The 13,901-nt window shown below is 41.6% G+C and overlaps 2 protein-coding genes across 2 annotated transcripts; both read right to left on the bottom strand.

Moving 5' to 3' along the window:
- Positions 1-1,846: 1,846 nt before the first annotated feature.
- On the bottom strand, positions 1,847-2,764 carry LOC115571546 (odorant receptor 131-2-like). Its single transcript, XM_030400996.1, has one exon. It carries the CDS (start codon positions 2,762-2,764, stop codon positions 1,847-1,849), a length of 918 nt encoding a protein of 305 aa, XP_030256856.1.
- A 1,190-nt stretch (positions 2,765-3,954) lies between these two features.
- Positions 3,955-4,809, bottom strand: LOC115571537 (odorant receptor 131-2-like). The gene has a single exon (XM_030400988.1). It carries the CDS (start codon positions 4,807-4,809, stop codon positions 3,955-3,957), a length of 855 nt encoding a protein of 284 aa, XP_030256848.1.
- Positions 4,810-13,901: the final 9,092 nt, after the last annotated feature.

The following is a 13,901-nucleotide window of genomic DNA, read 5'->3' as shown; positions in this document are numbered from 1 at the left end:
GTGGCTTTAGTTAACCAAACTAGATGTATCCCCCGAGTTGCTTTGCTGTAGTTTAACTTTTTCCAGTAATAAAGAAATGGTAGTTTGGAAAGCTATACTTTCAAAGTAGCTTCACCAACACTGTTTTGTTTTTTTCACTTTTTAATCATGCATCATATTGCTTAAAGTCAATATGCTACGTGAATTGGTTAATGTAGGTATACTAAACATATACTTTATATATACATTTATATAGACTCACTAATGTTAATTTTGTGTGCTTAAGTATGCCTTAACAGCAGAGACGGTTGAAGAAGAAAGAGAAAAACCTCAAGAAGGCTTCTAAAAGAAATGCATCATTGCAGAGCTGGGTAAAAACTGCCAGCAGGCCAGCAACAGGAGGGGAAGCATTTTGTTGATGATAAGACACCATCCTACATAATTGATTTAATGTGAAGCAGGCCAATCTTATCAGAAGCATTTTCTGTAAGTTACAAACTCTGCACTATACAGTATACAGTATGTGCTATGCATAGTATTGTGAATGTATAAATATGTTCTGTAGGGTGCTAACCCTGAAAGCACCTGTTCATGAGAACATTTGAGAGCCTAATGATCAAGTAAAATAGCGGTAGTGAAATATGGATGGTAAGGCCAGATAACGGGTTCACAAAGGCTTTATAATATATTGTGATTGTTCGTAATACAAGTAGGCAACATACTTTCATATATTCTTTTGAAATAAATAAGTAGATATTCTCCAGTGTAATTCCTTGGCTTCACCAGAATCACTGAATGAAGCCACATTATATGGAAATTCAACTGATTGCTATAGAGGTTTCGGTTGTCAGTGCATTTTTTGGTGCCCTTTTTCCAGGTTAGAGTAATAGCCCCTCCAAATGTCTGTGCACGTCCCTGGACTGTTTTCTTTTTGGGGAAGAGTACCATCAGGGGATCAAAACCTAGTCTCATATCTGTGTAAAAAAAAAACCTATAGAAAAAATATGGATTTACTTTATTTGAAGTGTTATCAATTTTTACATTTACAAAGACTTAAAAATCAATGCTCATTTGCGGGAAATTTAACTAGTCTTTATTTACAAAGTGTACAGCATTGGCCTGATTAAAAAATGTGTTCATAGACAGTCCATTTTTTATTTGAATAAATTAGCACAGGTTTAAGTGTTTCAATTTTTTAGGGAAGGTCAGGCAAATCCTAAACGTATCCTGTGTGTTAAAAACAAAAATTCAGTATCTTCACTAGTTGTTTATCCTTGTGGTGAACGTGGGGAAATACAAGAACTTCATAGTTTGTTTTTATTGCAGTGTCAGGATGTTGATAAAAGAACAACAACAGATATCTTGGCATGCAACACTAAATTGTATTATGCTGTAAAAGTCAGGACTTTTATCATGATATCTTTTTTCCCAAAGATTTTTTTAGCGAAAAAAAAGTGGTTCAATACGATAGGACATATAGTTTTGATGAAGAAATAACCTAGTAGGCTCTCTGGGGTCTTTCAATCTTTCTGTGAGCAACCTTGATCTGATTTAATGCAGCACATGGCCTGAGTCTGTCCCCTGCAGCTCCTTTTGTGACATCTCACTTTTTTTTGTCCATTACTGAACTTCCTGCAATGTTTCAAACTGATTCACTGTCAAAGATAGTGTTGTCTTATTCTTAGAAGCATACAACACAGATGTAACATGACAACATTCTATTAAAGTTTGCTTAAAGTAGGGCTTATAACATTTAACCAGTTCGTTATTAAAGATTCTTAAAATTTTCATGTTAAAGTGAATTCCAACCATAGTGACTCCCTTTTTTAACAGCATTGTGCATTTTTTTCTGTAATAAACAACTAGTCTACCTATTTCTTTTATACACATCAAGGAAGGCATACTTTTTCAGTGCATGAAAAAAAATATCATCCCTGAGCCCATATATCAGAGGACTTAGACATTTTGGAGTAAGATAAAACATTACATAGTTAAAGAACCTTACATTAATAAATAAACTTAAATTAATCTCTAATACGTAACTCTCTATGAATGGGATCCATAGCTGGATGAGACAGAGCAGCAGCTGGAAACCATGAAGAATTACTGTTCTGAGACCTTTCCATGTTGACTTTTTATTGTCTCCGGATGCCGTTTTGGCCACTTTCATTATTTTAACATAACAGAATACAATGATGATAACCATAATCAAGAAGTAAAACTGTTGTACAGTTGACCACATGTGATCCTGCCATCTGTGCAACATGTACATCTGTGGAGAGCATATCTTGTGTTGTTTGTACGAGCTGAGAGAGGCTGATGCAAAGAAAGAGGAAAAAACAGCAATGCAGGGTAAAGAGCTGATGCCATGAATGATGAGAATGCAATGCACATGGATGTGTTCAGAGCACAGCTCTGCATGGCGCAGAGGCATGCAAATGGCAACATATCGCTCCAATGTCATTGCTGTCAGAGTAACTGGTGTGACCATCGAATACAGAATCACCATCGCAGAGATACTAATACATAACCAAACTTGTACTGTAAAATTAAAATAGGACAAGAGGAATTGAACATTAGATATGAGCAATAAAAAGCTATCAGACAGTAGTGTAACAGCAAATAAGATGTAGCGTGAAATTGTGTAGAAGGACTTCTTCTTGAAAAATGTTAGAATGAGCAGAAAGTTGATATAGAGAAACATCATGACCAGGACCTGCACAGAAATCAACCGGTCAGTGATCTGTCTCACCTCACCACCAACCCACGAGCTGTTGTCCCCCATCACTTTTCTAGGCACATACACAAGTTGTTGAGTTACAGTCAAGTGTTCAATCATCATCCATCGAAAGAAAATGTGATCCTCATCACAAAAACAGTTTCCCTGCAATGTCTCAGCATTGTGGCACTCTATAAGAAGACAGATGTCTGTTTCAGCCTTTCTTCTGAGTGAAGGTTCTGCATGAAGACTTTATAGGACTGACTCCACTGCAAGGAGAGTAACAGCTAATTAAAGTTTACTCACCACAGTGTCATCATTGACACTTTCTGCTTATTCTCTTAGTGGCTATCTGTAGACATATCTGGGTTGTAAGCCATTACTGTCATGGCCCGTAACTGACCCTTATCCAAACCTGACTTGTAAGCCACAATCCAACACTACATTATATTTATTTACATTATATGATTTATTGGTTTCCATTCAAAATGTTGGGAAGTCGCTTTGTGGATCATGAAAAGCACTATATAAATAACATTTATTATTATTATTATCATTGTTTTTATTTTTATCATTATCATTATGATTAGAACTATAGTTTTGAAAAGTTCTCTCTCTAAGCTGTTTTGCCAAGACTTTTTTTTCCCCAACAGGGGAAGCTGAAGAATGATGAATAAACTGATAAAAAGGACACCTCATTTGTTTTTCAGCATGATGTCTTTACCTGATGCCATTTTCTCGTGAAGGCCTGGTCAGGTTGCATGTGCACAACAGATAAGAGGGAATCAAGATGGCTGACTCTGCTTTGCCAACAGTGTGTATAAATTAATTGTGTAGAGTGAAAATTGTTGTAGCTTAATCAGGATTAAGAGATATGTTATAGAATTTATTCCCACTTCTCGCCACTGTAGTGATGATGTCACCCATGTTCCTGCAATACACACCTGTTATAAAATCTTAGACAAAAAGGCCTCAAAATTGAGTGGGTTTGAGCTCATTCCATCAAAATAAAAGACACCACATGATTGGTATTTTGTTTTGTTGCCGATATGAAGTTTTGAAGGTCAATTATTGTTAATTTTGCATGTACATAGAATCTGATTGGATATTTATCAGTGCAATATCATCATGAACGTTTCATAAGGGACCAAATGCCAACTTGCCCCCCAAAAGATCTTTTGAATCATTTCAGTAAAATGACAATATAGTTAAAGTGAGAGACATGTTAAACCTTTTATTTTTAAAGCATGAATTTATTACTTTAAAAATCCAAAGGTTTTTTTATACAAGCCACAGAGAGCGTGGTATTTCAGTGCATGAAAGAACATTTCGTCGCGAAGACCATAAATGAGAGGACTCAGACATCTCGGAGCAAGAATGAAAGTAATGTAGTTGAAATACCTGACATTGATATATAACAGAAAATTAGTCTGAAGTGTTGACCATGTTGACTTTTTATTCTCTCCAGATGCAGCTTTGGCCACTTTTATTATTTGAACATAACAGATGACAATAATGCTCACCATAACTAAGAAGTAGAACTGATTGATAGCTGATGGAAGATGACCCTGCCACTTGTGAAAGATGAACATTTCAGAAAAGCATACATTTTTCTGAATATAGAAGCCATGGGTTGAAGATGTAAAGAAAATGGACAGAACAGCAATGCAAGGTAAACAACTAATGATGTGAATGAAGAGGATACAGTGCATACAGCTGCGTGTGGAGCACAGCACTGAGTGTCGCAGGGGCAAGCAAATGGCCACACAGCGCTCCAGGGTCATTGCTGTCAGAGTGACTGGTTTTAAATAAGTGTATAGAAACAAAATCATATATATAACGAGACAAAACCACATTTGTATGATAAAACCAAAATAGCTTAAAATGAGAAGGATATCAGTCAGGAGTAGATACAGACAATCAGACAGTATTGTCATAGCAAATAAAATGTATCGCATAGTTGAGTAGAAGTAATCCTTCATAAAAAATGTCATGATTAGCAAAGAGTTGATGCAAAGAAAGACAAACACCAGAACCTGAACAAAAATGACCCGACCACTGATGATCTTCAGAGAGGAGTTACCACCATTCAGTGAGTTATTGGCTGCCATATATCCTGAAATATCAAGGGCTTAGACACTTCCACAGCTCTTCCAGCCAAAAGACAGTTTCAAAATTAAAAAACTCATATATCTCTCAGTATAATCTAAAATATTTGTATTGGCAAGATGCCCAGATTATCTGTGGCACAACACAGCAATAACTTCAACTTCAACAACCTCACAGATGTGATTGCTGGACTTGTAGATGATTAACACAAACATGACACACATCAGAATAGTATCAGATACTTTGCACTTAAAATGCATTTGACAGAAACACATCAAAAGGTCAAATGGCATATACCATCAGCTTAACAAAACATCCCTGCATCAACATGGAGTTGTTGCACAGAGTACCATAGATAAACATCTTCTGCTGGAGCTCTGTGTGGCCCTCTGAGAGAGGGCTGTGTATGAGGACTTTATAAGACTAACTATGATGAAACTAACCACAGTGTCGTCATCATTGTTACGGCTTCCTCTGCTACTTAAATAGCACGGCTCAAAAGAGGAAGCAACACACAAGGAAATGCCACTCACAAAGTCCGCAAGAATGCCAAATTTATTATTACTCTCAGAGAGAGGGAAACAAAAACCAGGAGCAAACAAAAGAGGGACAGGAGACCCCACCAAAAAGAAACCAAACGTGGGAGGATGCGGGACCAGCCACACAATGGGCCATCGCTCCCGCACCTTTCCCCTGAACTCCCCACGTAACAATCATCAACCATACTGAATATAGTTACTCACTTTGTGTTCCAGAGATGTTTTCCAACAAATATAAAAAACTTCTCATATCACACACATTATGTACACATGAGGTTGGAGGTTTAGTTATGAATATGTTTTCTGTTGGATGACCAAAGCAAACATGTTGACAGATGTTTCAAAACTTCCACATAGGAAGGTTGGGTGTAAATCCAGCTGTAGCAGTCAACAGCCTCTCCTCGAAAGGCATTTGTAGCGTTGCATTCATTTTTACACATAAACAGTGATGGAATTAATTGGGTTATGGCTGGCCCATGTAAGAAGCGAACTAAGCAGTTTGCTTAGTTTTATAGGTTGATGAGAGGGAGTCATGCTATATGGGGTCGAGGTGAAGTCTGAACAACGTAAGTCGTGATTCCGCTGTCCTGACATTGGTCAGGAGCTCTTTCCACCACTGATGTGTCAGAACAGTTGCTTGGGTTGACAGGTTGATAAATATAATTTGTTTGTGTGTGTGATGTGTTTTATCAGTGGTAATCATACAAAAGAAAAACAACATACTTTGTTATTATTTTAACTGTCTGGCAAGTCCATACTACTGGTTAAATCATTTCCGTACAAGTTCCATTTCACCCAATACATTTTACATCGATCAGGCATAACATTATGACCACTGACAGGTGAATGGAATCTCTTCATCATGGCTGGGGTGGGCTATATTAAGCTGCAAGTGAACATGTTGTTCTCAAAGTTGATGTGTTAGAAGCAGGGAAAATGGGCAAGCGTAAGGATTTGAGCGAGTTTAACAATAGCCAAATTGTGACTGCTAGACGACTGGGTCAGAGCATCTCCAAAACTACAGCTCTTGAGAGGGGTTCCCATTCTGCAGTAGTCAGTATCTATCAATAGCGGTCCAAGGAAGGAACAGTGGTGAACCGGTGACAGGGTCATTGGTGGCCAAGGCTGGCCCATGCGGACTGATCCAACAGATGAACAACTGTAGCTCAAATTGTTGAAGAAGTTAATGCTGATCTTGATAGAAAGTTGTTCAAATACACAGCGCATTACAGTTTGTTGCGTATGAGGCTGAATAGCCTCAGACCAGTCAGGGTGCCTATGGTGACCCCTGTCCACAACCAAAAGCAGCAACAATGGGCATGTGAGCATCAGAACTGGACCATGGAGCAATGTATGTCTTTTTCATCACGTAGATGGCTGATGGCGTGTACATAGCTTACCTTGGAAACACAGGGCACCAGGATGCACTTTGAGTAGAAGGCAAGCCAGCGGAGGCAGTGTGATGCTTCGGGCAATGTTCTGGGAAACCTTGGGTCCTGCCATCCATGTGGATGTTACCTTGACACGTACCACCGACCTAAACATTGTTGCAAACCATGTACACCCTTTCATGGAAATCATATTCCCTGATGGTTGTGGCCCTCTTCAGCAGGATAATGCGCCATGCCACGAAGCAAAAATGGTTCAGGAATGGTTTGAGGAGCACAACAACGAGTTTGAGGTATTGACTTGGCCTCCAAATTCCTAAGATCTCAATCCAAACAAGCATCTGTGGGGTGTGCTGGACAAACGAGTCCGATCAATGGATGCCCCACCTCTCAACTTACAAGTCTTAAAGGATACAATATTTGGCAGGTGGTCATAATGTTATGCCTAATCAGTGTATGTCATTATTTAAGTTTCTATTTAATTTACTTCATATTGTTATATATCTTTTTATTTTTTATTTAATTGAAACATTTGCATTTTACTAACATGTTACTTACTTAAAGCTAGGGTCTGTAATGTTGTTCAGAAGCACATTTTGTTATACTGGGTGAAATGATCCTGCTATCCTGAGAGTAGTCAATACATTATGTATTCAGAAAAAGTAACGAAAATAATTGGACCTCTGTGGCAGCTGTAGGACTGAGAAAAATCTGACCAATCCGTGCCGTCCGTGCCGGTCAGATGCACGGATTGGTCAGATGCCTTCATGTCTCGTCCTCTGTCCCACCCTCCTCCGCGCGCGCACACGTTATGTTTAACTGATGCCGGAAATATTCAGCATGCTCCCTTGCAGAAATACGAGTTGCAGGAGAAGACGTTCATTTGGTTACAATGGCAGAGAAAATGCAGCCAGCCTTACTTGTAACAGCCCACCCCGCTAAAAAGGCAAGGAAAAGAAAGCCTGAGGCTGAAAAGGCTGCTACGAAAAAAGCTCTGGATAAAGAAAGAAGTTGGACCGAGTCAACATCAGTGTGGCGTTTGAGCGGTGGAGACAACTGGGGCATGTGAAGGGCTTGAAAAGTGATGCAGAGGTTGCTCTCTTTCTGTTGGACAGGTAATTGTTTGTTTTGTTTCAGGGGAATTTGTTATTTTCATGAAATATGTGAGGTTTGCTGTTACGTGGGGCGGGCGTGCGTTTCTCTCTCTCTCTTTCCCTGTGTTTCTTTCTCTTGCAGGTAGCGCTCCTCCCCCGTTAGCTGAGCACACCTGAGCGGAATCAGGGCTCTGGAGTGGGCGGAGGTGTTATAAGGGCCAGAGTACAGCGACACAGGGGGGAATGACACACGAGCAGCAGCACACCGGCGGAGGCTCTTCTTCTCCCGTTTCCTCCTGGCCTGATGGTTCGAGCCAGGTTACGAAGTCCTTTCTCCCCCCTCCCCGTGCGCCTTGGGTGCTGAGGGTTGATTGTCTTTGTTATTCTGCTTTCAGGGCTGGAGATCACTGGCAGTTTTGTTGTTCGCCTTTTGTTTTAGGTTTAGCGATCATTTAGGCAGTTCAGGGGAAAGGTGCGGGAGCGACGGCCCATTGTGTGGCTGGTCCCGCATCATCCCACGTTTGGTTTCTTTTTGCCGGGGTCTCCTGTCCCTCTTTTGTTTGCTCCTGGTTTTTGTTTCCCTCTCTCTGAGAGTAATAATAAATTTGGCATTCTTGCAGACTTTGTGAGTGGCATTTCTTTGTGTGTTGCTTCCTCTTTTGAGCCGTGCTATTTAAGTATCGGAGGAAGCCGTAACTTGGCTACGTTTGTAGCTCGTATTAGCACAATGCTAACATTAGCTTCTTTGTGTGTTGTTTTTAGCCATGAGAATGGCTAATGAGTCGGCCCAGTTTCCACTGGATAGGGGTCCGCTGCGTTGCGGCTCCGATCCGGTTTTGCTCCGCCGTCCGGCAACCCATGCCGGTTGCGGTTTGAGTCCGAAATGGCGCAGTACGGTAGGAAGCTACTGTGCTGAGGTGGGTGATGCGTTTAGCTGGGGACCAATAAAGGCTCTTGTACACCGATGGAGAAGCACCAGGGTTGGCCGGCCAGGAGTGTTGACTGGGAACCACTTCCAGGTGTCGGCAGTGCTGCCAACGTAGAAAAATGGCAGGTGTCGGCTCGGAAGCCGAGTGTGAAACACTGGCAGGAGGCAACTTAACCCCTGACGGAATAAAAACGTGATTCATCTGCCGAATCACCGACGGAGAAACACAGGGGTTGGTCGATTGCACTACCAACTGAGAACTACTGCCAGAAGATGGCTTCACGATCGGCCCATTTTCCAGTATCAGGCACATCAGCATCCCCACACCAGAGTACTCTGGAAAAAAAGAGGCTCATCATAGACCTCCCTTTTCCCCACATCACTACCATACCAAGCATCAACAGCTTCATCCCCAGCCCAGATTATTCCATGCTTTACACCAACACCATACAGGCCATCAACCTCATCTCTCTTGCCAGCCACGGCACCTGGTTGGAAAAAACAGACATCACCAGTGCTTTCAAGTTCCTGCCCATCTGCCCAGATTTCCTCGGCATATCCTGGAGAGGCTGCTTCTACTTTGCAGTCCATCTCACCTTTAGAGGCAAAAGTAACTCAAAAATATTTGATTCCCTCTCACAAACCCTTTGCTGAATACTCCTAAACAACCACAACCTGCCTTATGTTGTCCACCTCCTGGATGAGTTTCTCATTGTGTAGGAGACGCTACTTTGATAAAAAGGGATAATTAATTACTGGTAATTAATTAATCACTGGTAATCAACTATGCCTCACACGGGGCACCACGAATTTGTAGGACAGGTAGGTAGGCTATGGGCCTCACATGGACGGCACCATGGATATAAATGTAGGGGACTATCACTGCTTGATAATCAAGGTCATTAATCACTGGTGATTAATTTTACACTCGTAGAAGGGGCACCACCTCCATTGTTTGATTTACTAGAATAGGCTGGAGGGAACTATTCCAAACATCTAACTGTACAAGTTTGACTTGGGCAGCTAGAGTATCAATTTCAAATCAATTTATTCAATCTCAATATTCTGAAGCAGTGAATTCTTTGCACGTATCCATCGATTCTCCACATCAAAATTAAGTTCCAGACAAAAACAAATGATTATATATATTTATTGACTAAATAATTTGGGGTAACATAAATGAACGGACAATTTTAGGACGAACAACAGATAACAGAAAAGGTAAAGACTGTAATTAGAAATAAATAAATTACGTGACCGTTGGCAGATGGTAAAGTTAAAGGGTCAGGTTTTTATATATTAAGTTTAACGGGCGTAATCTTTTAATACTAACGAGACCCTAACCTCAACTTTCTTAAGTTTATAAGATAGAAGTCAGAGCTTTAGACAGAAGTCAGAACCTTAGACAGAAGTCAGAAGTTTAGACAGGAGTCAGAAATTTAGACACCACTCATTCTCACGTGTGTGGATCCAACTGTATGAAGACGTTCAGCCTGTTTTGTCTGGGCGTCAGGAGGCACTGAAGCTTGGTCTCTTTGAGAGTTCTGGGTTGGACCACGGCACGGCGCGTCGGTCCAGTAGCCAGAGGGAAGGCTGGTACTCTGTAGAGGGACTCTTGGTCCGAAGGCCCAGCGGGGTTTCCGCCTTGGGAGCGCTGGGGGCAGAGTCGATCTCGGCTGGGAACAAAGTCCCTTTTGTGGAGACTCCTTGCACGGCTTCTGAGGCAGACGATGGACTGCAACGTTCTTCATCAGATGATCACAGTCTTGAAAAAGACTTTTCTTTGATGTTTCAAAGTGGTTCTTTAAGTTCTTTAAGTTCTGATCCTTTAACTAATTCAACTTCTTCTGGATCAGGCGGTGATACTTTAAAGTTATATTAAAATCAAATCAAAAATCAAAAAGAAAAGAATTTGTTCTATTAAAGACTTGGATAAAAGTAGAGTACTTAAAGTAGTTATTCAATTCGCTTTCTTAGAGCTTGTTGCAAAAATAAAAGTAAAGATTACTTTAAAAATAAAAATAAGAATAAAAAGCAAAGAAGTGAAGAGAAGAGAAGAGAAGAGAAGTCAGGAGGAGAAACAGGGGGGCAAGAGAGCCCGGAGGAGAAGACTCCAAGTCATGACCGAAGTCAGGACCCAAAAGGAGAGAGAGAGTGAGCCAAAGTCCTGACCGAAGTCAGGACCCGAAGGTGAGAGCAAAGCCTCAGCATGAGAGAAGACCAGAGAAGAGTAAGCGAAGTGAAGAGAGAAGAGCATCTTCTCTGTTTTTATGACCTTACAGCAGGCACACCAAGCAGGGGTGGGGCTGGCTGACAATGCTCCTTCTGTGTTGGGAGTTGTGACCCACAACACTTTAATTCAAATAAACTATATTGCCTTAATGTTTCAAAATCGTGTTTTAACTTCCCAAAAACTTTGCCATCTTAAAAGTCGAATTTTTGTCTTCGTTAAAAGATGTAACATGAATATGATCACTTATCATTCAAGAGAATTATAACCTGGTTAAGACATAAAACAATAAGGTATACAACATAAACAATAAAGCATTCAATACACAATAGGACCAAGGACTTATACATATTCCTTGTAGTTCTATCTTAACAAAACATATCAGACATGTAACTGGTGAATAACACAAGCATTACACACAAAGACGATCATGATATGCAAGTCTGTGCCCATCGCAAAGGTGGGGCTAGTTTCTTTCAAACCCCAAATTCATTAAGTAATAAACTTCATTTGGGCTTGACAATAACATGGAAAATATCTACTGTATGACTTTCTTGGCTATTTGGAAATCTGATAAAATTAAGAAGATGAAATTGTAGTTAATAGTTATTCAGAACATATTGAAATGTGGATGAGTATAGGATTGGGATGCAGCAAGGATTGGAATGTCACAGACAGGGTCGTAAAACGCTTTGGCCTGTGAGGGGGGAGGACTGGGTCATCTTTACCCCAACCAACATCAACCCCCACTTCTTGTCATCTGATGTGGAGAGAGAGGACTCTATTGTAGTAAGTCGTTAAAATTGATAAGAAAACGTCTCCAATGATCTGTTTATAGCAAGAGCAACACACCGTCCTAATCTATAGGGAGAAGAGGCCATAGTTTGGCCTGAGGAAGAAGGACTTCATCTTCTTTGTGAGGGGGAAGAAGAGGCAAATATTCAGTCAAACAGATATGCTTTGTTTGTTAAATTAGTCTTGTCTTGTGGTTGAGATGTCAGAGGTCAGAGGACGCAGAAAGGGAGCAGAGCCTCGTGATGGAGACATAAGGGCTGGTGTTCCTACAATTGTCACTCTGCCATCCTCCCCACCAGCACAAGGTCTCAGTCTTTCCACTCTTAAATCAACCTTTCACGAACTTAGCGTCCCCCTTTCTGCCGATACAACAACAGGAGCCAGTACATCCCTCAAATTCCTCAGCGCCACCCTTGATACACTAATCTTCCAAGCCACACTCCAGACTGAGAAGCCACTACGTACCTCCTTGTTCATCTCCAACCACCTCCTTGCCCACTGCTGTACCAAGCACCAGCTTCTCTCCCTGCTTGGACACCTCAACTACGCCATTCGCATTATCCCCCAGGGTCGATCCTTCACCTCCCACCTACCATCCTTGTCTCCCACCATTCGAACCCTCCACGACGACATCACCCTGGACGACTCCGACTCTGCAAAATGGAGCTGAGAATGTGGCAGAACCTTCTCTATGTTGGAATGGCATGTCTTTCTTCTGAAACAACCAAATCACCTAGCAAGAGGACATCCAGCTATACATAGATACAGCATTATTAGTACGTTTTCTACAGCAGTAGATGGTTCGCCTCTGTCTGCCCCGCAGAACTGTCCCCACTCTCCCCTTCCTCTGCCTTCTACGAACTATATCCAGTCATAATTGCTGCACTTCTTTGGGGGCACTAATGGTCCAGAAAAGTAATCTTTATCCACTCAGACAACCTCACTGCCATCGACATAAAAAAAAGGCAGCTCGCAATCACTAGATATCATGAAATTCTTCCGACACCTGACCATAGTTTTATCTTAGCACCACTTCACAATCCGCACAGCTCACATTCCTGGCCACCAAAACTGCATTGCTGACTCTCTGTCACGGTTCTCATTTCAAAAATTCAAAATCCTTGGCAGCAGACTCAGACCCTAACCCAACACCAGTACCACAGTTTTCAGCCCCACCTACCTCTAAACCCCCAGTTCCTCCACCTCGTCGCCACATCTCAGCAAGCCATACTAAGCAGCCTGTCCCTTAAAATCTTTTCATCTTACTATTCCAGATGGTGCAGTTTAAGATGTCCCATACCCTTCACAACATCCTTTCCCCCTCGACATTGTAACAATAACCAGCTTCATCACATATGCCCATACCATTCTCAAAATCAGAACATCAACCATCCAAGTGTATCTCAGGTGCATGAACTTTTTCACTTAACTTTTTCCAAACTACCTTAACACTAACCTGTGGCATGGTCTCTTTATGGATATAAAGTTATTATAACTAAAATTCAGGAACTGGACCAAGCAATACTACCTCGCTGATTTGCCACCTGGGCCCATCCAATTCAACCCTCTCAGTCTCATCAACCTAACCACCTGTGTCTCATTAAGTCAACCAGCTATGCAAACTTATTTAGGCAAGCCAAACCATTTCCCTCCTGTTCGTCTCAAGTTCTCTTAATCCTCCACCCCAGACATTTTCTTTCTCCTCTATCCTCTCTTACAGGATCACAATCCCGACTTTGACATCACCATCCCATGGCAAGAAGATCCGCCAGAAGAGTGACCCGGGCCACTCCAGCACAGGATCCACGGGGGGATGATGAAGCCAAGCTGACAGAAACATGCGCACATCTAGACGTGCCCCCACGCACCTTAATCTCCCCGATTCCGAGATGGTTCCCCCAATCTGTAACCCAACTCAAACCTCCTTCTTCATCAACCAACCTCGACCCCCGTACTTCATCCACCAACCCTGACCCAACTTTCCTTCATCCACCATCCTCGACCCTCCCTTCTTTCATCCATCAACCTCAACCCCAATTTTCTTCATCCACCAACTTCGACCCCCTTCTTTCATCCAACAAACCTGACCCCCCTTCCCTATCCTTCCCAAGTCTTCTATC

The sequence above is a fragment of the Sparus aurata genome, chromosome 2 (genome assembly GCF_900880675.1).
Source record: "Sparus aurata chromosome 2, fSpaAur1.1, whole genome shotgun sequence".
Classification (NCBI taxonomy): Eukaryota; Metazoa; Chordata; class Actinopteri; order Spariformes; family Sparidae; genus Sparus; species Sparus aurata.
The sequence above is the reverse complement of the archived record's forward strand: the minus strand, read 5'-3'. Positions and strand labels throughout refer to the sequence as shown.

What these genes read in the sequence shown, in the direction of transcription:
- LOC115571546 (XM_030400996.1), bottom strand. Translation starts at nt 2,764, where the DNA reads ATGGGGGACAACAGCTCGTGGGTTGGTGGTGAGGTGAGACAGATCACT.
- LOC115571537 (XM_030400988.1), bottom strand. Translation starts at nt 4,809, where the DNA reads ATGGCAGCCAATAACTCACTGAATGGTGGTAACTCCTCTCTGAAGATC.